General features: G+C 55.5%; 1 protein-coding gene across 1 annotated transcript; it reads left to right on the forward strand.

The window, feature by feature from the left end:
- The first annotated feature begins 9,986 nt into the window (after positions 1 to 9,986).
- On the forward strand, positions 9,987 to 22,760 carry PDE4C (phosphodiesterase 4C). The gene is made up of 15 exons (XM_028087217.2): positions 9,987 to 10,155; positions 13,354 to 13,545; positions 14,071 to 14,107; positions 14,198 to 14,271; positions 14,562 to 14,614; positions 14,969 to 15,081; positions 15,162 to 15,255; positions 15,804 to 15,967; positions 16,167 to 16,265; positions 16,663 to 16,827; positions 16,914 to 17,013; positions 17,646 to 17,800; positions 19,330 to 19,452; positions 19,717 to 19,899; positions 20,431 to 22,760. The coding sequence occupies exons 1-15, from the start codon at positions 10,010 to 10,012 to the stop codon at positions 20,815 to 20,817; spliced, it is 2,085 nt and encodes a 694-aa protein (XP_027943018.1). The 5' UTR covers positions 9,987 to 10,009; the 3' UTR covers positions 20,818 to 22,760.
- The last annotated feature ends 3,149 nt before the right edge of the window (positions 22,761 to 25,909 follow it).

The following is a 25,909-nucleotide window of genomic DNA, read 5'->3' on the forward strand; positions in this document are numbered from 1 at the left end:
ATGCTCTTTTTCTAGCTCTCTCCTGGCCAGCTCCTTCTCTTTCAGGTCTCAGGTCAAAGTTACCTCTTCAGAAAGGCCCCTAACTCTGCCTGGACGACATTATCAATGGCCCTCCCATCACTCTCCAGGCTCCTATGCAGTTTAATTTTCTTTCTAGCACTATGTGCTGGAACTATCTTTTTGTATTTGCGGAATAAATAAATGAGTGAGAATGAATGTGGGCAAGTGGTTTCCCCAACTGGAACTCACGTTCCACAAGAAGACAGTGGGCAGGTGATAGCTCAGTGGGCCTCCTGTTCTGGGAGGGGCCCACTGTATCCAACACACCCCACCCTCTGCTTTCCTGCACATCCTCCCAGCTGCCAGGAACCCTCCCAGGGGAGGCCTAGCATTGAACACTTAGATTTCTACATTAGAACTCAGCTACTCCTGGAAGAGGGTTATGCTCTTATGAGGTTGGGGGTGGGAGGACTGATTAAGTATCCTGGGTCCTAGAAGGATCAGATCCATGCAAGAGCTAAGTGGGGTTGGTGGGAAATAAGCAGCTCCCAGCAGTGTGACTCTCAGCCAGTCATTTCCTCTTCTTCTGTAGAGAAATGCCCTGTGGAGGCTCAACTGATGTGTGTTCCTCATACCTTCTTCGCTGAACCCCCTTGCCCTAGCTCTGGCCCTAATTAGCCATATTTTCTCGGACCTCAGTTTTCCCATCTGAATGTTTGGTCTGATTGCTGAGATAAATTAATTTGTGAGGCTCAGTGGCAGAGCAAGAGAAGGCGGGGCTGCCCCTCTGAGGTCCACTTCTCCACATCCCATTTGCTCCTTTGACACCCCCCCAGCACACACGGCCCCCCCCCCCGTGCCAGGAATGCCAAGTCCTGCGGTCAGCACCACTGACAGCTCTCAGCCTGTGACTGGAACACGTGGGTCTGTCCTTTTTTATTAACTACCCCGAAGTAATTGGTACCATTTTCATCCCATTTCACAGACAGGAAAACTGAGGCAGGCTTTTCCTACACCACATGGCGTGGGGTAAACCCAATTCTGTTGGGATGGAGAGGTCATGTTGCAATTCACCCTGATTCTGTTTGATTTTCAAATGTCTCAAGTGTTTACTCAGGGTATGAATGCCAACATCATCTTATTTAATTTCCCCTGTTCAGTTCTTCCTTCAAGAAATGAGGCACTGAAGCTCAGAATTCAGGATTTATTTACCAAAAACAAACCTGGACAATTTCTTAACCTCTGAGCCTCAGTTTCCTTGTTTATAAAATGAAGATAATGGTGAGTGTCTTGTTGGCTCAGTCAGTAGAGCATGTGACTCTTGATCTTGGGGTTGTGAGTTCCAGCCCTATGTTGGGTGTAGAGATTACTTTTTAAAATAAAATCTTTAAGAAAAAAAATTTTTTTGTAGTGTTCCGTGATTCATTGTTTGCATATAACACTCAGTGCTCCATTCAATATGTGCCCTCTTGGGGCGCCTGGGTGGCTCAGTTGTTAAGCATCCGCCTTCAGCTCAAGTCATGATCCCGGAGTCCCAGGATCGAGTCCCGCATCGGGCTCCCTGCTCAGCGGGGAGCCTGCTTCTCCCTCTCCCTCTGCTGCTCCCCCTGCCTGTGCTCTCTCTCACTCCCTCTCTCTGACAAATAAATAAAGTTAAAAAAAAAAAAAGGAAGGAAGGGAGGGAAGGAGGGAGGGAGGGAGGGAGGAAGGAAGGACTCAGATACAGCTCTCTGGTCCAGACCAGGAATCTGGGTGAGGGCATCTTGGAGCCTCCTCGTGGTCGCCTGGATCCCAGAGAGGCTCTCTACCTGGGAACTTGCTTATGTCTCACCACTGTCTCTCCCCAGCGGGTCCGGGAGTCAGTGGATTCTGGCTTGGTCCCCATGAGCCCACTTGGCAGTGGTGTCATTCGGAGAAGATTTTCAGGGACTCCACTGCTGCCACCGCTGTCAAACCGCCTTGGAACCCCTGGAGAGGTTGAGCCCAGTGCCTGTGTGGTGTTCACCATTGAGGCTCGAGGGACGGAGCAAAGCCACAATCCAGACCCACGAAGGTGAGGAGGCAGATGGGGATCGAGGGGGCCAATCTCAGGAGAGAGAGAGAGAGTGCCTCATCTAGCTGAACATTTCTCTAGCTTGTTCAGAAAACATTTATTAAGCACCTACTGTGTGCTGGGCCCTGTACTGGAAACACAGCCATGGGCAAGCAGGTGCCCACAGGATGATGATGGAGAGACACTCATATCAGGTGGAGAGATCAGGGTGCCATGGGAACCCAGAGGAGGCTTCTGGCCCAGCATTGGGAAGTATGAGGTGAGGAAAGGACTACTTGGAAGAGGTAGCATCTAAGGTTAGCATGAAAGATGAAGATAAGTCAGCCACAGAAGCGCAGGGAAGCATATGCCAATTAGAAGGAACAGATTGTACAAAGTCTTGGACTCAAGAAGATCAGGTGTATGAGGAACTGAACAGAGATCAGTGTGACTGGAGGGGAGCCTGGGGATGTGGGCAGGGGCTGGACCACACAAGACCTCATGGGGTGCAATGGGAGGCCATGGGTAGGTTTTCAAGAGAGTGAGTTGATCAGATTGGCATTAAAAAAATTCTCTGTGACTACTGTGAGTAGAATTGTCAAGGCTTGGGCAGTTCTGGGCAGGAGATGGTGGTACATGGACCAAGGAAGAGCCATGGGCTGGAGAGAAGTAGGCAGATTTAGAAGTTATTTATGAGGTAGACACAGCAGGCATTGGTGGGCACCAACAGGGGGTAAAAGAGAGCGGGGACTGGTGTGGACAGCTCCTGGTCTTTGGCCCTTCAACTGTGACATCCCTTTTCATCCTTCCAACAATGCCAAGATGTGGGGACACCATCATTATTCCCATTTTTCAGAATAGAAAACAGGCTTAGAAGAGGGGGGAGTGACAGCCAGCCAGTGGCAGAACCCATGTTCCCCACCAGGGGACCAAGTTGTCTCCCACTGTCATCTTTGGAGAGCAGGGGGCTAAGAGGAAGGGCAGTGACTGAGCCATGAAAGTAAAGGACAGAGAAGAGTCATTTGTTTTCCATCACCCAGCAAGACATGGCAGTACTGGGGCTTGAGTTCAGTCTGTCTGACCCAAACATTTCTCATTTCTCCAACGTGGGGACACAACTAGGGTAAGAGGGTAGATACCTCTATGAGAAATAGCCTTGAAATAACCCTCTGAGATGGTGGCTCTTCCTGCCCCCAAACCTACTGCACCAAGTGGCCCCAAATGCCTTCCTGCCCCAGCCCAGAGCCCACACTCACCCGCCCAGCCCTGCTCCTGTGCATGTCTACTTCTGTTAACCATAATAGAAAATGTTCTCACTCTCCCTTTGCCACTTACCAGGAAATTACCCCTGAGATTAGGATGCCTGGTGGGCAGGGCCTTGAGTTTCTAGAACTGGGGAAGGGAGGGGCAGGCCTGGGATTTGAGGGCAGGAATCATGGCTGTGAGGTGGGGCCCAAGGCATAGCGGGACGAATGAGATCCCACCATTTCCGCTGAGGGTCTGGGCGTTGGTGTGGCTATAAAAGGGTGCCCCTCTCTACCCACCCCCACTGTTGGCAGCCCCGACTAGACGCAGCTTCTGTGTGCCCACCCTAGGGATGGGAGGGTCCTGTTACAGGCCTCCCCATTTCTCTGCCCTTCCCGGATTCCTGCCCTGTGTGAGCGGGGGTTTTAGGGCTCCAAAGAGACCCCATCTTGGGCTGAACCGCTAAGCCTACTTTCCTCAGCTTGGCAGAGAAACACCATCCGTGCCTACCTCTGAAGACCAGAGCTCTTGACTCTGCTTCCAGACTCCTTGCTACGGTCACTGGGGAGGGTTGAGGACCCGCCGCTGCTCAGCTTTCAGCACCTCCTGGGCAGATGACGCTCTGGTGTGGAGGTGCTCCTGAACCCCTGTCTCTCTGCGCTTCCTGCAGCTAGCTTCTCGCGTCTCATCCACCCGGAGCCCCTGAATCCACTACCTTCTTCCTTTTCAGCACCAGGAGAAAGGACAGAGCCTTAGCGCTGGGGGTCTTCAGAGCCCCTGTCTCCCTGCTCTCCATTCGGCAGCAACAGGGAGGACAATTTCTGTCTTCTCCACTCCAAGCTCGTGTCTTGACCCTCCTTCATTCAGCACTAGAGGGGACAGCAAACCATTCTCTGCTCTGGGGGTGTCCCCAGACCCTGTTTCCAACCCCCACCCCAAGTTCTTCTTCCCTTGCTGCCCTTCAGCACCATCGGGGCACGGACAGCTCCTCGGTGTCAGCCCCACCTTGAGCCCCTGTTTGTTTCTACCTTCTCCCGCCTCAGCACCTCTGGCGCGGACAGCTCCTCGCTGTCGCCTCCACCCCCGGCCCTGGCCGGACCCCGGCGCAGACACTCCTGGTTCCCAGGGACGGCTCCCGCGCCCTGTTCTCTTTGCTCCCTGCTCTCCCCGCTCCCTTCTTCTGGCGCATGGAGACCCCAGGGGTCCAAGAAGGGACGGAGGCATCCAGCGAGCTGAGTCGCGCTCGCAGCCGCCAAGGCATAACCAGACCCCCGAAGCACTTGTGGCGTCAGCCCCGGCGCCCCATCCGCATCCAGCAGCGCTTCTACTCGGACCCGGACAAGTCCGCGGGCCGCAGTGAGCGGGACCGGAGCCCGTGGCCGGGGCTCGAGGAGTCGCGGCGCTCCTGGCCCACCTCCAACAGGCGGTAGGTGGGCGGGGGCAGGGCACTCCCGAGGCGTGGGGGAGGGGCGCGCGGGGCCTGGCGGGAGTGGGGGAGGGTCCTTGCTTCTCCTGGGGCGGGGGTCTCTGCTGCTTGGCTTGAAGCAGGTTCTCTGGAGGAAAAAAAAACTGTTTTTATGTGGGGTGGAGCTGGAGGGTGGTGGTGTCATGATTGCTTATAGGTCTGTGATTGGGTGTTCTAAGGTTCTCTCGCCTCTCAGTGTGTGTATGAGTCTGAGCAGCTGCGACCCATGTGTGCTCCGACCTGTCATGTGAGTGTCCACAGCCAGCTGTGCCTCTGGGTGACTGGATGTGTTTGAGTGTGTACGTGCCTATGTGTTTCCCCTTGTGGTGCCCATGGGTGTGTGACTGGGCGTGACTTCACTGTGATCCAGTTGGATGTCCGAGGGTCCTCCAGATCTTGGAATGTCCTAGGATGTTTGTGGGGTTTGTGGCCACCATGAGTATCTGAGGGCACCTTGGGGAGGATGCATGAGAGGACCAGGGCGGGGGCCGTCCACAGCACTGGGGAAGGAGCCTTCTCTGTGGTCTGTCTGGCCCCCTGTCACCCGGGGAGGAGTGGAAGCCTCTTCGGGAAGCCTCTTGGGGAGCAGGATGTTTTTTCCACATCAGAAGGGATGGAATGGAGAAGGGGGGAGTAAAGGGGGAGGGCTGCTCCTCCTTTTTCATATAAACCAAGGGTGGCAGGCAGGGGAATAAGATAGAGACAGAAAAGAAACACAGAGAGGGGAAACAGGGACCTTAGAGGAACCAGAGTTGGGAGTCTCAGGGCTGGAAGGCTGAGGAACTGGAGGAGTGAGGAGCAGGGTCTAGGAGCCCCAGGCCCTCCTTGGATAGGAGGGGGAGCCACCTGACTCTAAGGCCAGATCCAGAGTCTGGGGTTTGAGGTTAGGCTAAGTGACATCCTTTCCTCTCTGGATCTTGGTTTTCATTTCCTCCCACCTTGGTCCATGGACATCCTGGGGCCACTGACTTCTTACTTAATCAACAACCCTGGCCTAACACTTCTAGCCTGGTCCCCTAGCAGCTCTGGGATACGTCTGGGACAGATGGGCCCCATGGCTCAGAGGGTTGGGAGCTGTTCCCAGGTGACCCAGCAGGCCCCTTGGCCCCACCAGCTCCCCCATCCCTCAGCTCCTCCTGCCCCCACTCCCAGTGACTCATGATTTTCCATCTTCAAGAAAGAACAAACAGGTTTGCGCCTGTCTTAGGGGGAGACCCCAAGTGGCTCTGGAAGGCAGGAGATTGTGTTCCTGTGAGTGTTCACAGGGGTGCGTGTGCATATATATGCTGGTGTGTGGGGAGGGGCTCAGCCCTTGGGGAAGCTGAGTTTAAGGACAACCTACTGTGTGGTCCCAAAAAAGTGACAGTGCTTCTCTGAACCTCAGTGCTGACAGTGGGATGCAAACATGAATCTGTATTTTCTACATTTTGTCTTGAACTTTCTTTGTGGGAGCCTGGTTCCCAGATCTGGCTGTCCTCCCCACTGCCCCAGGCAGATCATGTGGTCTGGGAGGATCCTAGCATCTTGTTCAGCAAGCATTTATTAAGCACCTACTGTGTGCCAGACCCTGTACTGAAGACACAGCAATGGGCAAGCAGGTGCTGACAGGCTCATGGTGGAGACACTTACACCAGGTGGAGATAGCACAGGGTGATCTGTGTTGTGATGGGGAGAGCTCAGGGTGCCAGGGGAGCCCAGAGGAGGTTTCTGATCCAGCACTGGGTGAGTAGGAGGTGAGAAAAGATGGCTTGAAAGAGGTGGCATCTAAGCCTAACCTGAAGGATGAAGAAAATTTAGCCAGGAGGATTGAAGGGAAAGATATGCCAAGCAGAATGAACAGAATGTGCAAAGCCTTAGACTCAAGAGGATCAGATATATGAAGAGCTCAACACAGATCACTGTGGCTGAAGGGAGGGAGGAGGAGACTCTCTATTTACTCACAAGCATTTATTGAGCATCTACTGCATGCCAGACACTGAGGGCGCAGCTGTGAGCAAACGCAGGTCCTGCCTTTGAGGGCCTGGTGGGCAAGGCAGATTCAGATCAAGTAATCATGACAAGGAAATGTAAAATTGTACCCATGAGGGAAGGGTGCTCTGAGAATATTTACCCAGCTGGTCAAGGAGGGCTTCCTGGAGGGATCATGCTCCAGCTATGATCTAAAACATGAAGAGTGAGCAGGAGAACATTTGAGCAAGGGCATGGGGTGGGAGTGAACCTGACTGGTTCAAGGAAAAGTAAGGAAGGGGATGAGGCTGGGGCAGAGTGAGCCAAGAGGAGGGGGGTGGGGAGGTTCAGACCTCAAAAGGGTCAGGCCACACAAGGCCCTCAGAGAGGTATGGATTGAGATGGAAGGGCAACAGGGAGCCATTGGAAGCGTCTGGAGCAGAGGAGGGTGAGATCTGACCCATGTGAGCATCTATATACCCTTGACTCAGCCCCTGCTCTCCTCTCTTTGTCTAGATTCTCCATGGGGGCGGGGGAGGGGGCGCCTGGGTGGCTCAGTCAGTTAAGCGTCTGCCTTCAGTTCAGGTTATGATCCCAGGATCCTAGGATCCAGTCCTGTGTCGGGCTTACTGCTTAGCAGGGAGTCTCCCTCTCCCTCTCCCTCACTGTCTACCCCTCCCCTCCGCTCATGCGCTCTCTCTCTCTCAAATAAATAAATAAAATCTTTAAAAAAAATAGATTCTCCATGGGGACTTGGACAAGTCATCTCTCCTCTCCAGACCTCAGTTTACTTGTCTGTAAAATGGGCATAACAGCACCCACCGCCTGTCTCACTGGGGCCACCTGGTGGCAGAGGAGAAGAGTGTCTGCCAAAGGACGGACTGCTTCAGTGGGGGAATTCCAGTCCGCGATGTGCTAAGGGCACTAGAGTGCTGGGCGCTTCCTCGTCAGGCAGGACACAGGGACAAAGTCAGGATGGGGGTCCTCCTGTCCACCCCTCCTTCAGCCTCAGCCTCTTACCCGGCTGGGTTTGGGGCCTCCCGGAGTCAAGCCGACCAGGCTTCAAATGCTGAGTCTTGGCTCTGTGGCTCATTTTCTCCATCCCAAAAGCTATTAATAGAGCATTACTGTTAAAACTGTTAATAAAATATTTAAAGTTGAATCTATTAATGTTTCAAACCATTAAACTATTAAAACTCTTGATAAAACATGAATGTCAGAGTAGTCTCTGGGACTTCAGTGGGGATAGAGTCAGTTACGCATTAATTGGGAGAGGGCACGCGCTAGGGAGCCCTCCAGCCTAGGCTTGATTGACCGTGGCCCTGCCGCTCAAGGCTATGTGTGACCTCAAGCAAGTGAACACCACCTCCCTGTGCCTCAGTTTCCCCATCCACAAAATGAGCGTGATAGTCCCCACTTTGTAGAGTTGCTCTGAAAATCAAATGACTTTTACATGTGCCGCCCTTGGCTCAGCGCCAGGCAAGTAGGAAGCAGTTGTATTGATGCATTTAGTCTTAGCTTTCCATTTCACGTCTGTGACTTCTGGGGAGAGACTGAATCTCTCCATGCCTCAGTTTCTCCTTGGGGACATGGAATCCTTACAAGCTGCTCCCATGGGGCCGAGGTGGTATCGAGGCTCCTCTGACCCTGTCCCCAGTGCCTCCACCAGGCTGATCCTGGCAGCCTCTATCCCCTGGGGACTGGCTATAATTAGGTTCAGCCACAGCAACTACAGATGGTATTTTTGACTTTGGGACAGCAAGTCTGGTTCCCACCAGGTGTCCGGTTGCAGGGCCATGGGGGCAGAAGGGGGTTCCCAGCCAGGTCCTTGAGACTTTCTGCACTGCTGGGCCCCGGTGTGCCCCTTCTCTGAGCCTCCATTTTCTCACCTGTACAATGGGGACCATGGGATGGTTGGGAGTCAGGAGAGAGTCAGAGTCTCCTCCCTGTGGCACCTCAGGTTCCTCCACTGAAGCTCTAATCACCCCATTGTATATCACATTCCTCTCGGAGTGTCAGAACTGTGGGTGCCATTTGCCTAGGGACCCCAAAATGCGTGAAGTCCCCTGGGACAGCCCAGGCAGGGGAGGGAATGTCATCCCCCAGCAGGGACACCGTTGGACTTAGAACTTGTGTGAGGCCTCAGCTGAGAGGCCCAGCCTCCCTGGGCCTCAGCTGCCTCTGCTTAAGACATGGGCATTCAAGGGCGCCTGGATGGCTCAGTTGTTAAGTGTCTGCCTTCGGCTTGGGTCATGATCTCAGGGTCCTGGGATCAAGCCCCACATCGGGCTCCCTGATTGGCGGGAAGCCTGCTTCTCCCTCTCCCACTCCCCCTGCCTGTGTTCCCTCTCTCGCTGTGTCTCTCTCTGTCAAATAAATAAATCTTTAAAAAAAAGAAAAAAGACATGGGCATTCAAGGTCCTGCCACTAAGTCTCAGGTGAGACTTGGTTTCCTTTTCTGTGGAACGGGGCAGGGCCACCCCAACGCCAGCATTCAGAGGGTAGAGCACGTAGTACAGATCCCTGAAAGCCCCAGAATCTCCCATTCCAGGCCCGCTGGGGTCCTTCCTGGGGCAGGGGAGAGGCAGCTGATGCTACACAGACGGAAGATCTGGCGGGAGTGGAGTGCGGATGTTTGTCCAGTAGAGACAGCAAGAGAGGGAAAAGGATCCAGAGACAGGGCCTGGGGAATGTCAGAGCGGGTGGGGGTCATGTGGGGACTTGTGGAGGGAGACCGGGAGAGGGGGAGCTGGGTTCGAACCCGCTCTCCTGGAGCAAAGCCACGTGCCTGTTACTACCTCTCTCCAAGCCTCAGTTTCCCCACCTGGTAAAGGGTTAAGGGTTTGTAGTTTTGGGGCAGCCCTTGGAGGCTTCAGGCCTCATATTCAACATATGGAAAATGGGCAGATGGGTATTGGAAACACTGCACGGGATCTGAGCAGCCCCTTGGCAAACTCCGTGCCTCGGTGACCCTCTCACAATGGAGGACACTTCCCTTTCTGACTTCCGCATTTCACTCTTCCGCCAAGTTGTCAACCCAACAAGCTGCCCTAATTGGGGCCATGTGGACAGAGGGAAGTGGCTAAGATCCAGGTCCTGGGACCCACGGGGCCACCCCCAAAGGGAGGGAGCAGAGAGTTGCGGCCAGCTCAGTGCCTCAGTTTCCCCATTTGTCCCGGTAGGGGCATCACGGAGAGGTCCAGCGGCGAGGCGGAGCCGGTGCGCCCTCTGCCCCCTCCCCGCCGGGCCCCGCCCCCGCGGCTGTCCAGAAAAGGTCCCGCGCAGCCTGCGCTGGGTTCAGCCTCCACGCGCTCTTGGCGATGCAGGGACCCCCCGCGCCCGCCCCGGCCCCCGGGCCCAGCTCCCCTCGGGGCTCCCCGCGCGGCTCCCCCGGGCTCTTCAGAAAACTCCTGGTGAACCAGAGCATCCGCCTGCAGCGGCGCTTCACTGTGGCCCATCCGCTGTGGTGAGGCGAGACGGAGGGCCCGGCGGGGGTCACCAGAACAGCTAGGCTGGAGGTGGGAAGGGCAAGGTCAGGGACAGCTGGAGCCGGGTCGGGAATCAGGGTAGGGACGCTCTGCCCCTCCCTCTCTTTCTCCGTATCTCTCTCCCCCTGCCCCATCTCGGTCTCTCGTACTTGGAGACTCTGTCTTTCTCTATCTCTGTATGTCTCTCCCTCCACCCGCTGCCTGTACAAAGGCCCGGGGGACCAGCGTCTGTCCCTTTCCTGCTGTGTGGCCCAGAGCAGGACGGGCTGAGGCTCACGTCTCCTCCTGACCCTAGCCTGCTGAACGCCCTGCGAGGGAGGGGAGGAGGAATGGCTCCTCCCCTTGTTCTCGCTCCCCAGTCAGTCCCGGAGCCAACAACGAGATGGCCCGGGGGCCAAACACCAAGCCTTCCGTGTCTACAGGGGAAGACCTGATTTGACTGGGGGCCTTCGAAGCAGGGTGTTCGCAGTGTAAGAGGGCGAGTTGCGAGTCCCACGCAGAAAGCGGACCTGCGCTGACTGAGCGCCGGTTCCTCGCAGCCCCACTCGGTTGCGTCCTAGAAAGACTTCATCCACCGTTCTGGGTTCTAATCCCGACCCCTTCAGGAAGCTGTGACCTCGTGGGGCACGGGGTCGAGGCTGGGGTCGGAGGTGGGGCTTGTGGGCGCCGACTGTATCTGGCACCTTGCTCTGGATTCGTGCCACATTGGCACTCACTTGATAATTTGGCACCTGCCGGCTCAGGGACTGAAGGTCCCTTCACCAAGGTCACACGGCCAGTGACAGCTGGCAGGGTAGAGGCAATCGTGACCGTGGTCCTTGATGGCGCCCTTTCAGTCCGGGAGGGGCGGGGTGTCCCAGGTCCCGGAGAGCGCCGCCAGCGCACCAGACGCCTACGAAGAGGGGTCCCTACGGAGGGTTCCGGAGAGAGAGTTCAGGGGCGTCGAGGGAGAGCCCTCGGTCCCAGAAGGTGAGGCTGGAGGAGGATGGGGTCCCTCTGAGGCCCCCTTGCCTCAGTTTATCTATCCAACCGATGGACAGACGCACGGTTCCCACAGTCCAGGCGACCTCGCCCCGCGCCGCCCGCGTCATGGAACCACGGTCTGACCCCACAGCTCCCGGCTAAGTTTAGAGCAGAAAGAAAAACAGCTTTTCTCGCGGCGCGAAAATCCCCGCCCAGCCCTTAACCCTCCGCACCCATTACTTGGATTCTAATCCAGCACCCTGTTGCCTCTCCTGGCCTCAGTTTCCCTATCGATCCATGGGTTTGCTCTTCCAGAAACTTTGGCGAGAGGCAAGAGAGGGGTAGGGGGTAGCCACTCCCAGGGCTCCCCTTCCGAGGGCAGGTTTGGGTATCCGCTGCCGCGGGCCCTCCTGAGTGTCTCTTTGCTAGCCTCCGAGCCCCGGCCTGGGCAGGATAGGGTTAAGAGGCACCCGCCCCTCAGGGTGACGTCACGAAGCGGGAGCTCGGAAGCCCCAGCGGTCTGGTCATTCTCTTGGAAGCGCCGAATTCGAAAAGGCCGAGAGCGGCCGGACATAGCCGACTATTTCCGAACATACCCGAGTGAGGCCGGACTAGGCCGAAAGTGCCCGACTCGGGCCGAGGGCCTCCCGGGCTTGCTCGTAAACCTCGCGCAGCCGGATTTAGGCGAACATGCCCGTATGCCTCCGAACCTGCCTGAGCCGGGTCGGACGTAGCCGGATCTTACCGATTTCGCGCGACTCATGTCCCGGGGTCCAGACTGGTTCCAGTGGGAAGGGCTCTGGGGTACAGATGTGGAGACGGAGGAATGAGGGGCACAGGATCCCTGGGTAGGGTTGCGACTGTGGGGGCAGGTGGACAAACTGGAGGCTACTTCTGCCCAACCCACCGAGGCCCTATCTGGTCCAGAACCTATCTGGAGCAGGCCCAAACATGTGTGATCAGACCCAGATCGGGTCAAACGTGGCTGTACGTGACGGAGCCGGCCCGAATCCAGCCGAACTGGACAGAATCCTGTCGAATCCCCCACCCCCACTGCGGTCTGAGCCGAATCCCCGGCTCAGAGTCTTCTGGCAGGTGCTGATCCCGCCGGGTGGACTGCGATGGGGTCACTTGGCAGGGGACCAGGTGGACACCGGCCCTTGGCCAGGAGCCCTGTGTCTTGGGAGGTCCCCGGTGTCTTCCTGGCTCCGCCTCTCCTGCCTATCCCCTTCTCCCTTCTCAAAAGCCCATGACCCGCACACAGGCAGCCCCTCTCTCTCCTACTAACTCCACTCCTGAACTTCTGTTTCCCCCGGGCCCCTCCCACTTTTTCTCTGATCTGTAATCCCAAGGGATGGGGGTGTAGTTCCCCCTTACCCAGTCCAGGTGTGGCCTGACCGAGACACAGGGCCGAGAGCTGGGAGGGGGTGTTGGGGATTACCGGAACAAGGGGCCCTGGGCAGAGGGTGGTGCTGCGGGCAGAGGTTAGGGTTAGGGGAAAGGTAACAGGCAGAGCGTTTGGGCCTAAGATGAAGCAGAGGAGTGGGGAAACTGAGGAAAGGCCAACTGAGCTGGGGGCATGGTCGACAAGGTTGGGGCAGGGCCATATGGAATGAGCGTGGGGCCTGGGAGCTGGGAGTGAGGACAGGTGATCGGGAACATGGCCAGAGCTGGCTGGGGGAGGCTTGGAGCATGTCAGATCCAAGCTGGACCCAGGCTCCCTCTAGAAAGGAAAGCCCAGGAGGTTGTTTGCTGTCCCAGTGAATTTATCATGCGACACAGACCTTAGTTTACTGTTCAGTAGTACAGGTACACAACGGCAGTCCGCTCGTGCTCTGTTGTTACTCCCAAAAAGCGCTGTTGGGGAAGGAGTATACCATGCCTACATTAGAGACCAGGTGGTTGATGTCCAGAGAAAGGCCAAAACCTACCGATGGTCACACAACCACATGGGGACAGATCGGAAACTCACGTCCCGGGGTCCAGATTGGTCCCAGGGGAAAGGGCTCTGGGGTACAGATGTGGAGACAGAAGAATGAGGAGTACAGGTCCCCTGGGCAGGGGTGCGACTGTGGGGCAGGTGCACAAACTGGAGGCTACTTCTGTCCAACCCATCGAAGCCCCAGGGAGGATGTGACACTACAGGTGTGGGCCACAGCCAGGCATCCACATGCCAGGACCCGAGGCTCTGACCAAGCCTAATCTGCCTTCAGCTTTGACCTGGAAAATGGATTCTCGTGCGGGAGAAGCACCCTGGACCCTCAGGCTGGGCCTGGCCTTGGCCGGGTCATCCAGGCCCCTGCTCAGCACAGCCAGAGGCGAGAGTCCTTCCTGTACCGTTCCGACAGTGACTACGAACTCTCCCCCAAGGCCATGTCCCGGAACTCCTCTGTGGCTAGCGATCTGTGAGTCCAAGGCTGGTGGGATGACACCTCCCTGTTCTTCCCTCCTTTCTTAATTCCTCCATTCAGCATACCTCCTTCAAATGGTCATTTGAACTGGGCTTTGAGGTTTAAGTAGGTGTTTTCCAGACAGCTCACCTATGCGGTCGAGCATGCGGAGAATGATATCCGGTAATTGTCTGTGCTTGAGCTGAGGCTGGGGTTGGGTGGCAGTCTGGAGACATTAAGTCCAATTAGCAGCAACAGAACCAACACCTTGATTTGAGATTCCTGGTAGCCAAAAGGAAAAGAGAAATACAGTAATTTCCACCCTGCCTCTATTAAGATCTCTGCCACCCCTGGTTCCCTATTTGTGAGATGGGGAAGAGACAGGTGAGGGGAGCTCGGGAAGCAAAAGAACACCCAAAGGAGGAGTCATGAGGGGAGGACGCGCTGAGGTGAGGACATAGTATGGATAAAAGCTGGAAGATGGGAACCAGCGTGAGGTCTTCTCCTGGCCGCCCTTCCTGATGTCCCATCTCCCCGCAGACATGGAGAAGACATGATTGTGACGCCCTTTGCCCAGGTGGGTGCCCACCCTTTGCCCCTCCTCCCGTGAGCCAAGCAGGCAGAGCCGACCCCTGCTTTCCAGCGCTGATCACGCCCCTTCCGACAGGTCCTAGCCAGTCTGAGGACAGTTCGGAGCAACGTCGCAGCCCTTGCCCACCTGCAAGGCCGCGGGGCAGCCAAGTACGCAGAGGGCGGGGCGGGGGCGGGGCTTGGCGGAGCGAGGTGGGGCCTACAAGCGCAGGCATCGGGGCGGGGCCTGCGGGAGAGACGGGCTGGGCTGGCGGAGGGGGCGGGACCAGGCCTGGAGTGGCGGGGCCTGAAGACAAGGTGGGCCCGGCTAAGGAAGGGCCCGACCGGAAGGAATGCGGCCAGCAACTCGCCGGAAAGGGGTGGGGTATGCTGGGTGGGAGCGGGGCCTGGGAGACTTGAAGGCAGGGCTGTATGAGTGACGGAGGCCATCCCTACTGCAGGCAGGCATCAGTCGAGAACCCCCTAATTGGCAGTCAGCCCCCTCCACCTACAGGTAACGTGCCTGCTCCTATTCCTTCCTCCCACTGCTGGACAGCTGTGAACTTCCTCTCCATGGTGACCTACTCCGCCCATGAATCCTTAGGCTTTGCTAATTGTAATCCCCAAAACACCCTTGGGGATGGAGTCTTCCACGCCCATATTACAGATGGGGAGGCCAAGGCCCAGGGAGGGCACAGACCTGCTCATGGTCACACAGCTACTTGGGAACAGATCTATCACTCAGGTCCTGGGGTCCTTAATGGCCTTATTGGGAAGGGCTCCAGGGTCCAGATGCAGAGATAGAGGCATGAGGGGCACAGGGTCCCCCAGGGGGGTTGAGGCAGCCCCTGACCAGCTTGGCCCCCAGAGGACACTGGGCAGAAGCTGGCTTTGGAGACACTGGACGAGCTGGACTGGTGTCTGGATCAGCTGGAGACACTGCAGACACGGCACTCAGTGGGGGAAATGGCCTCCAACAAGGTGAGGAGGACCAGATAGCCGAGATCATTTGCCTCTGCCCACAGTGCCCCCATCATCACTGCCCTCACCTTCTCCTGCAGTTCAAGCGGATGCTGAACCGGGAGTTAACTCACCTGTCCGAAACCAGCCGCTCTGGCAACCAGGTGTCCGAGTACATCTCCCAAACATTCCTGGGTGAGCTGTGGTGGGTCACTGCTTGGGCAACATCATAGAGGTAGGAAGAAGGAGGAAAAAGAAAGTCTTGTATTACAGACCTCGATCTGGGGAAGACAGAGCCAGACATGGACACCTCCAACCCCAGGGGTCAGAGATGGACCACAGGGAAGAACAGAGGGAACTTTCAGGAGGAGCAGGACATTAAAGCTAGGGTTCTGAAGCATGTGTAGAAGTTTTCCAAGGGGGTACATGGAGTGAACATGGAGACAGCTAGGTCTCCAGATTGGGAGATGGAAAGGACATTTGGCTGTTTGGGGAAAAATACTGAACCCCAGGTACCCAAGGGCAATGTCAAACAGAAGGGGTCCCTGAGATCAGCCATGAACAGAGGAGAAGGGTAGTAGCTATAGGCCAGATAGGGACTTTACTCCAAGCTTACTTTGATCCAGGTAAAAAGGAAATAGGTTGGTCCTGAGGCTTGGCAAGATCCAGGACCTGAGGCTAGGCAGGGTGACCCCAGCAGTTCTGAATCAGTTTCCCTGAGCCCCACCCTGCTCCGTCTACAGACCAGCAGACTGAGATGGAGTTGCCCAGGGTGACCCCCATGGAGACCCCAAGGCCCATGTCCCAGATCAGCAGCCTGCGTGGGGTCCCCCACAGTGCCAGCCTCTCTGCAGCCACCATCCCACGCTTTGGGGTCCAGACTGACCAGGAGGGGCAGCTGGCCAAGGTGGGTCCCCAACTGGAATCCTGAGACTTGAGTTTGAGTCGTGGCTCTGCTTGGATGCCCTATCTTGGGCCTCAGTTTACCCGCTTATATACTGGGTAGTTGGGGCTCAGTGTAGGACCTGGGGCCTGGTGGGGGGTGTCAAGGGTCCAGGGCCCGAGGAAGGTGAGCTGGAGTTAAGCTCCAGTTCTGCACATTCTAGGAACTGGAAGACACCAACAAGTGGGGGCTTGATGTGTTCAAGGTGGCAGAGCTAAGTGGGAACCGGCCCCTCACAACCATCATATTCAGCATCTTTCAGGTACCTACCTGCCCTCGCAGGGCGACTGGAGTTTCTTTCCTTCACATCTTCCCACCCCAAGACCTCCGGGGACACTCATTTTCAAATCCTCCCTGATACCCCTGAATGGCATAACTTAAGCTGCATATTGAAGGATGGATTTTTCATGTTGAAAAATTCATTGTCAACAAGCCTCAGCTCTGAGCCTGGCCCTGAAGAGACCCAGTCTTGGGGGGAACAGCTGGACAAAGATAACCCCAGCCTTGTGAGGTCTGGGATAGACCAGACGGGAAGGACAGGGACCAAGGGAATTCAGAGGGAGAGATGGGAGGGCATCCTGGAAGAGGGGGCATTTGAGGCATGGATAGGAGTTCAGAAGGAGAGAAGGCGTAGTGACTGGAGGCCTGTGATGGACCAGGAACGGGACCTGCTCAAGAGATTTCAGATCCCAGCGGAAACACTTGTTACCTACCTTCTGACGTTGGAGAGTCACTATCATGCTGATGTGGCCTACCACAACAGCCTACACGCCGCTGATGTGGCTCAGTCCACGCATGTGCTGCTGGCCACACCTGCCCTCGAGGTACTACCCTAAGGCTAGAGGCAGCCAGGGTGGGTGCAGGTGGCAGAGAGCCCACCCCTTACCTCTCATGCCTCGCACCTGCTCAGGCCGTTTTCACAGACCTGGAAATCCTGGCTGCCATCTTTGCAAGCGCCATCCATGACGTGGACCATCCTGGGGTCTCCAACCAATTTCTCATTAACACCAGTGAGTTGGGGGCGGGGCCCTGCCGCCACCTGTCAGTCATGTGATCATCTCGGGCCCACCCACTCCTATTCCCAGCCTAGTTTCCCTGTTTGTGAAAGGGTGGAGACCATCCCTCCCTTAGGTGCTCAGAGCGGTTCCAGGTACACAGTAGGTGCTCAATAAATGAGAAAATAACAACTGTGGCAGAACTGCCCTGGGCCACAAAGATTTTAAAGCTCAGAGTCCTTTGACATTTCTGAAGAACTCAGTCAAATAATTATTGGGTGCCTCCTGTATACATCCTTGGAGAGCTGGGGACAAGAGTGGAGCCTTCTTACTCAATGATCTCAGAGTAATAAGATGACAACTCAGTTGTTCAATCAAGCAGCACTCAGTATGCGCTGTCTCCTGCCATGCCAAGGCCTCAAGGAGTCCCCAGTTTCGAGGAGGCAGAGCTGAACACAGATGCCCCTAGTCCTGCAGTCAGGGCAGGGCTAGGGGGAAAGACCGAATTCTAGAAGGCTTCACGGAGTAGAAGGCATGAGAGGCAGGGGCTCCACAGATGAGTAGGAGTTTGCCGAGGGCTTGGGAAACCTGCCTTTGGGTGGAGTGGGCAGGTGCACAGGTCTTGAGGCTCTCTGCCTCCCCTGCAGACTCAGAGCTTGCACTTATGTACAATGATGCCTCTGTGCTGGAGAACCACCACCTGGCCGTGGGCTTCAAGCTGCTGCAGGCAGAGAACTGCGACATCTTCCAGAACCTCAGCTCCAAGCAGAGGCTGAGTCTGCGCAGGATGGTCATCGACATGGTGAGGCCACAGCTAGGAATGGGATGGGGTGATCTTGGCCTGGCTGAGGGTTCAGTTGGACCTGGCCATGAGCCATCCACTGTGAACCTGAGCTTCCTCTTCTGTAAAATGGGGTAATGACCATCCAAGCCCTGGGCGAGGGTCGCCAGAATTAAGTCCTGGCTGCACTTCACACACTGTTTCTGGGGTTTCAGGTACAATTTTTTCGAAACCTAAGTCTTCCCATTTGATATTTTTCAGATCGGAACACAACATTAAGTTTTGGGGTCTTGTGCCTCAATTCATTAATTTAATTATTATTATTATTATTATTTTAATTAAGCAGGCCCCACGTGCAAAATGGGGCTTGAACTCATGACCCTGAGATCAAGAGTCACATGCTCTACCAGCTGAGCCTGCCAGGCGGCCCTCATTCATTAATGTAACAAGCATTTATTGGACACCTATTGTGTGCTTTCCCTGTGCCAATGACCAGTAGAGTTCTGGCCTTTATGAGACTCATGGTCTGTGAGGGAGGTGGACCCATAGGCAGAGCCATAATGAGAGACCTGAAGACAGAGCCGGGGTGGGGGAGGATACTCAAGGTTGAGGAGGGCTTCCCCAGGAGGGAACACTGAAGTCAGTGGGGCCTGCAGGGTGTGGAGGGCCATGAGGTGGGGGAGGAGTGTTCCCAGCGGAGGGAACGGCATGTGGGGATAGCTCAGAGGAAACCAAGGCTCTGAGTGAAGAGCAATTAAAAGTTTGGTGAGGTGGAGTTGGGGCCTTGGGCAATAGGTGCGCCCAGTGAGTGCATCCCTGAGGCAGATGGGAGGTTTGGGGAGAATTTCTGAGATTTTTATCTGACTCTCAGAGAAGCCCATGGGCTGCATGTAGATCACTCCTGGGCTGGCTCTGCATGGGTCCAGTTAAGTTGATTTTTTTTTTTTTTCCAGCTGACTTTTAAACAGCTGTGCTCAGAGCTGAACTTCCTTCCAAATGGCTGAAAACAGCCCTTTTGGCCACGTGGTGGCCACAGGGGAGTGGTTGGGGAGCACCAAGGCAGGTCCTTCCTGACTTTAGATCCACCTGCGGCTCCCGTGGCCCTCTGCATAAATCCCCCACTCCTCCCTGAGACCCACTGCGATCCTCACCCTCCTTGCTACTGCACTCACTCGCTGCAGCCTCAACTGCCTCCTCTATGTTCCTCAGCTAATCCAGCCCCAGGGCCTTTGCACAGGCCGTACCCTCTGCTGGGCCTCACCAGGCACAGCTCACCTCAGCCCCCAGTTTACTCTCCCTCCGCCTTGCCCTGTCCCATATGTGGGATGTACCCCATGAACCCAACAACCTTGGAGAAGGGACCATTGACTCAGTTCCCCTTGTGAACTGGGTTTGCAGTGAATCTTGTTACAGCCCCCCATTTCACAGATGAGGAAACTGAGGTTCACGGGACTTAGGGTCAGAGTGGGTGCGGTGCCTGGAAGGTGGGGAGTGAGGGATGGAACAGGTGCAGTCCTCATAGTTGTCATCCTCTCTTGTCTGCCCGCCAGGTCCTGGCCACAGACATGTCCAAACACATGAACCTTCTGGCTGACCTCAAGACCATGGTGGAGACCAAGAAGGTGACAAGCCTTGGAGTCCTGCTGTTGGACAACTACTCCGACCGCATCCAGGTGTGTGGCCGGGAGGGCCCTGGGGCCTCCCTGGGGTCCATGGCTCTCATTTTGCTTTATTTCTGAAGCACCGACTATGCATCAAACTTGAAGAAACAGAGGCACCTAGAATCCCACGCCTATGCCTTAGCCATTCTTTCCCCGGCCTCAGTTTCCTCCCCCTCCCCCGTAAGATGGGTGTGTTCACGGGCGCCAGCCTCTTGGGGATGCTACCAGGCCTGAGGGTGGCCCGGCCAGAGCCCTCCTGAGCCGTGGTCTCCCCAGGTCTTGCAGAACCTGGTGCACTGTGCGGACCTCAGCAACCCCACCAAGCCACTGGGGCTGTACCGCCGGTGGACGGACCGCATCATGGCCGAGTTCTTCCAGCAGGGCGACCGGGAGCGGGAGTCAGGCCTGGAGATCAGCCCCATGTGTGATAAGCACACCGCTTCAGTGGAGAAGTCCCAGGTCTGAGGGCCCCCGGGGCTGAGCCACCAGCAGACACGGGGGATAGGGGAGGGAAATGGCGGGTGAGCCGACCCCAGGAGTCCTGGCTTGGCCACAGCTGACCAGGGAAGGGGAGTGGCCTCAGGGTGAGGTCTGCACTGGGCTGGGTGGAGTCAGGCCTGGGACACATTCTCTCTGGGCTGCAGGGAGAGGGATCTGCCCTGGTGGAGCTGGGAAATGTCAGTTTTGGGTGATATGGGGGTCCCTGAAGGGGCTCCCAGTCTGGGGGACACATCCATCCAGCCGTGAGGGGTCAGGGCTGGGATAGAAGGAAAGATTTAGTGGTTGCGGGGGGGCGGTGTCCAGAAGGGGCCAGGGAGAGTCCTTAGAGGAGGGGTTGTTTGAAGAGTGTTTTGAAGGATGAGTAGGAGTTGGGAAATGGCATTCCAGACAGAGGGAACAAGCTGGGCAAAGGCCTGGAGGCCGGACCGGTTCTAGATTCCATGGTGACTCACACCGCACAGCTCCCCACCCCCCCATATCAACCCGCAGGTGGGTTTCATTGACTACATTGTGCACCCACTGTGGGAGACGTGGGCTGATCTGGTGCACCCAGACGCACAGGACCTGCTGGACACGCTGGAGGACAACCGTGAGTGGTACCAGAGCAAGATCCCCTGCAGCCCTGTGGGTCTCAGCAGCCCCGAGCAGGTGGGCCCTGACCGATTCCACTTGGAGCTGACTCTGGAGGAGGCGGAAGAAGAGGAGGAGGAGGAAGGAGCTTTGGACACGGAGGTCTCGGAGTCACCTGACACTGAGCTTCTGGCCCCTGACGCCAGCCCTGACCCTGGGGCCCTACTCGCGGACAACCAGAGGACTGGGGGCAAGCCCTGCGTGGACCATGAGGCCAATGTGATGGCTGAGCCCTTTGGTACCTAATGGCTCCTGGCAGATGGGTGGACCTTCCAAGAAGAGGTGGCCCTTGCCTTGCCTCCCCCCTTCCACCCCCCTTCCCCACTGAGGGAGACAACCAGGCTTCTAGTTATAGGCAGACCTTGGGGTCAAATTGGAGGCACTTGGCTGGGGTCCAGCCTGACCGTGGACTTTGCCGAGAGAGCTCTTCGGGGGGCTGGGCTGGGGGCAGCCTCTTCCAGCGCCCTTGGGATCTCCTTCCTGGGCTTCCACCTCCGGTGTGGAAAGAGGATATCCGCCAGGCCCCTTGTCCACCTTCTCCAGTGGTCATTCTGGACGCACAATCCATCACTTTATCTTTCCACTCTTGATCACGTATTTATTGGGCGGCTACTATGTGCCAGGCTTGCGCCTGCTGTGTGCTTCTAGGGTAGCCCTGCACCTGGGGGTGGCAAGTCAGTCCCAGGAGACCTACTCCCCTCAGGCGCCTCCCCTTCATCTGCCAGGCAGCTCCATGCAAGAGAATGGAAACTTGATTGGGAGAATTTTTAGCCCCAAAACTTTGTCCAGACCCAAATCTGGCTCAGGAGCTCTGGTGGGGAGCAGTAAGGGGCAGGAAAGACAGGGTTCTGTGTCGGGAATTGTCTCTGAAGATTGACTTAGCTTGTGGCTGCCTGTGCACCGGTTCTGGCTTCAAGTCACTGTAGTTTCTGTCTTGGGGTCTCTGGGTTCTGTTCTCCCTAGCCCCAGGACCCCCTGCTGGGTCCTCCCCCCACTTTCTTCCTCTTATAGAACAGCAACAAAGCACAGCGTTCTCCTCCCCGCCCCCCCATGGCAGGTCTCTGTTTCTGAGGCTGCCTCCAGACTCCCGATAGGGGGAAGGATGCCTCTGAAGCTTTCTTCCAAGTCATAGCTCCTTCTGGGCCTCAGTCTCTCCTCTATGGCCTGATCTTAGTACTTGGGTAAATTGTGGTTGGAGGGTGGTGGCTGTGACCTTTCCAAAATATCTTAGAAATGTGGGGGCATTGAACGTGTCTCTGGGGTTAAATAAACCCTATTACCCCAAATTAATGCCATGCCCACCTCAGGGATGGGGAAACGGAGTTGCAAATGGGTCCTGGTGCCTGCTCAAGGCTCTGCAGCTGGGAGCAGGATGTTTGCCAGCGGCGTCCCCTGGTGGACGGAGGCACGGAAGGGAGGCGGGGTGAACCCTGGATTCTCCTTGCCTTTCCCGCTGTTTCTCAGGCTCCTGGCCTGGTCGGGCTGGCGCTGAAGGGGCCTGCCTTGCCCGAAGCAAAAGAGGCATCTCTGCTTAAGTATCACGTTCTGTTCCCGCCTCCAGAAGCCTCAGTATCTCCCCCACCCGCCCCTCCTTCTGTGCCTGGAGAATTATAACAAGACCCAAGTCATCGAGCAGCAGCCCCCCCCCGCCCCCCGGCTTCAAGAACAGCTGGCTTCATTCCTGAATAATTCCATTGATAATTCCATTCCACTGATAATTCATCATCATCACAAGTAATGATCAAATTCCACAAAAGGACAATTAAAATTCATCTGGGTCATGAACTTAGTACATTTCCTTCTGGACTTTTAAAAGGCAAAGATTTAGGGGCACCTGGGTGGCTCAGTCGGCTAAGCGTGGGACTCTTGATTTTGGTTCAGGTCATGATCTCAGGGTCCTGGGATGGAGCCCCACGTCGGGCTCACCCTCAGTATGGAGTCGGCTTGACATTCTCTCTCCCTCTGCCTCTGCCCCGCCTCCCATGTGCTCGCGCTCTCTCTCTCTCTCTCTCTCAAAATAAATAAAAGCTTAAAAAAAAAGTAAAAGGCAGAGATTTAGGGGATTTTTATTTGTAATGTTTTTCTCCCTCCCCTTTTAGTTATAAGTAATACGTGTTTACTGTAGAGAATTTGGAAATAATGTAAACAAATACAAAAGAAAATAAAATTCTGCTATAACCTCCCTGGTAGATCATCTGCCTTCAGCGTTTCACCTTACTTCCCTCTGTTTCTTTCTTCACGGATTTATAAGAACATATGTGCCCCTTCAATCTGGGCCACAGGCATCTCTCCGTCTCCCTCTTACCGACTGCACTCCACCCATGCTGGCTTTCCATACCCCACACTGTGGCCCCACTTCAGGGCCTTTGCACATACTGTGCCCACCACCTGGATTGCTCCTCCTCCACCCGTTGGGTCTCAGCTCAGCATCTGCTCCCCTGCAAAGTCCTCCCAGATCCACTCCCCCCCCCAGGCTGGCACTGGTGGAAGTTCTCAGAGATTCTCTGATTCATGTCCACCACCCTCTCCACACCCTGATCCCCATAGGTCTGGGCCAGATCCACCACACCACCTTGGTATCCCCTAGAGATGGATATTGACAACTTCAAGTCTCTTAACTTCTCTAAGCTTTTATTGTTTCATGGGTAAAATGGGCTCTTTGTGAGGATCACATAATTGCCACAGGTAACATTTGAGAAGAGTGTGTCCTGAGCCAGGCACTGAGACGCCTTGCTGTTCCCCCTTTCTGGAGCATTGTTCCCTCACCTCTCCCTCTGGCCAGCTCCTTCTCTGTCAGGCTCCTGCTCAATGTCACTTCTCGAGGGAGGTCTGCCCTAACCTCCCGGGCCAAAGTCACCCTCTCTCCGATCATTCATTCATACATGTCATGCCATCACAGGGCACTTACTGTGTCCACAGGTCTAGGTGCTGGGGACACCAATCCCTGTCTCTCAGAGCTCTCAGATGGCTAATGGATAAATAAGTTAAATAATTATTTCTTTTCTTTCTTTCTTTTTTTTTAAGTAGGCTCCACATCCAACATGGAGCCCAATGAGAGGCTTGAACTCATGACCCTGAGATCAAGACTTGAGCTGAGATCCAGTGGGACGCTTAACTGATTGAGCCACCCAGGCGCTCCTCAAATAATTATTTCTGATAGGCGATGTGTCAGGAAGGAGAAATACGGTGATGTGATAGGGAGGTGACATGAAATTGGAACCTCTGAAAGGAGGTGGGTGTCCATCAGAGATCTGAAGGGGATGAGTGAGCCAGGTTTAGAAGGAGGTTGGGGAACAGTGCTCCAGGCAGAGGGAACAGCAGGTGCAAAGCCCCTGAGGCAGGATTGCACCTGAACCAAAGGGAGCATCTAATTGGAGGAGCAAGATGAGATGGGGAGGTAGCTGTTGGGAAGTGGGTGGCTAGGGGGCCTGGGGCTCTGGGGCGGAGTCTGGCCTTTACTTTGAGTGGGGTGGGACTTGGAAGGGTTTAAGGCCTTTCCCTCATCAGCTCTGGTGTCCCGCGCTGTGCAGCAGTTCCTCATTCAACCATCCCTAATTCTGGAGTGGAATGCTGATTCTGAACAATAAAGGCCTTGCATTATTTTTACTTCAAAATACAAATCCCTCAGTGCTGCAGCTGATGCGCATTGTTGTAGGCCTTTCCCCTTGGGGGGGGGGGAACAAAACAGGTATTTCTTTCTTTCTTTTTTTTTTTTTTAAGATTTTACTTATTTATTTGACAGAGAGAGATACAGTGAGAGCAGGAACACAAGCAGGGGGAGTGGGAGAGGGAGAAGCAGGCTTCCCGCGGGGCAGGGAGCCTGATGCAGGTCTCGATCCCAGGACGCTGGGATCATGTCCCGAACCCAGGGCAGTCGCTTAACCAACTGAGCCACCCAGGCATCCCCAAAACAGGTATTTCTGAGTGCCACCCACGTACGAAGGGCGAAGCATGCGTTTGGGAAGTAAGGAAGCTGAGCAGCCTTACACGTCCTCACCTCCACCGGGGTGCGCGGGCCGGGTCGTGGGCCAGCCGTGTTTGGGACGCCACCAAATGCCGATCTCCCTGTAGGGGGAGATTAGGGGTGAATTTATTTTTATTTTTATTTTTTATGTTTTTCTCAATTTTCCAATTCTCCGCAGTAGGTTCGTAATACTTCTAGAGTCCTGAGTGGAGGAGAGGGACAAAAATGTTACCCTTAATCAAAATAGATTTCCCAAACGCTGGCGGAAAGCGTGGGACGTCCGCACTTCCAGGGGGCGGTGACGGGGGGCGGCGGAGGGCGGGCTGGAGACGCTAAGTTATTCTGGTCTCTCGGCGCCTCCGCAGCTGGCGAGCTTTTTATAAACAGGACGAACACCACCCCCCCACCCCCGCCCCGCGCCGCGCCTGGGGAGGAAGCAAGGAGATCAAGATTCTCTGGGGACCGGAGTTGAGGGGCAGGGATCCAAAATGGGGGATAGGGTCTCATTCTCCAGCCCCCTTCCGCCCTGCTGATATTTCCCCCTCAAGATTTGGGGAAGTAAACGACTGAGCATCTCAGCCCCCAAAGTCTCCACTGTCTGAGTCTTGTTTCCCCAGGATGGAGGGAATGGGTCCCCTGTCATTTAAGTCAGGAACCTGGGTCGGATTAAGCATCTCCCAGCCCCATCTTTACTGTTTGGGGCGCCACCGACTGCCGGGCTTCCTTCCAAGTCCCAAGCGAGGTCTTTGAACCTCGCTAAGACTCTCTCTGCTTCGCATTTTTGTTGTTTCCTGCAGGTTTTGGGGGATTTAGGAGGTAAGCCATTTCTCTGCCCCCTTCAGCATTATCTTCGAATTTTTCTCCGGAAAGTGGGGCTCAGGGAGAGGAGGGGTTCTTGTGTCGATTAACCCCTTCCTTCTTTTCGAGAAATTAGTTCTCTTGATCCCTATTTTTCTTCTTCTTTTTCATCTCAGAAACAGGATCGGGCATCTACCAACCCAGTCATCTTTGGAGATGTTACGCCTCAGAAATTGGAAGGGGCCTCTCTTGGCCCCTATTTTCGCTTTTTTTTCCCATTTGTACTTACTTTTTAAAAATATTATTTATTTATTTATTTATTTGACAAAGAGAGCACAAGCAGGGGTAGCCGGAGAGGGAGAAGCAGGTTCCCCGCTGAGCAGGGAGCCCGACGCGGGGCTCGATCCCAGGCCTCTGGGATCATGACCTGAGCCGAAGGCAGACGCTTAACGACTGAGCCACCCAGGCGCTCCCATTTGTACTTATTTTGAACTCATAATTAGGGGGCATGGAGCGTCTCTCAGATGTTTGTTCCTCTTTTCTGAGATTGGGAATTGAGAATGTTTTTAACAAGAG

This window comes from Eumetopias jubatus, unplaced genomic scaffold (assembly GCF_037043125.1).
Source record: "Eumetopias jubatus isolate StellerSeaLion01/CBP00866 unplaced genomic scaffold, mEumJub1_p1.0 scaffold_1, whole genome shotgun sequence".
Classification (NCBI taxonomy): Eukaryota; Metazoa; Chordata; class Mammalia; order Carnivora; family Otariidae; genus Eumetopias; species Eumetopias jubatus.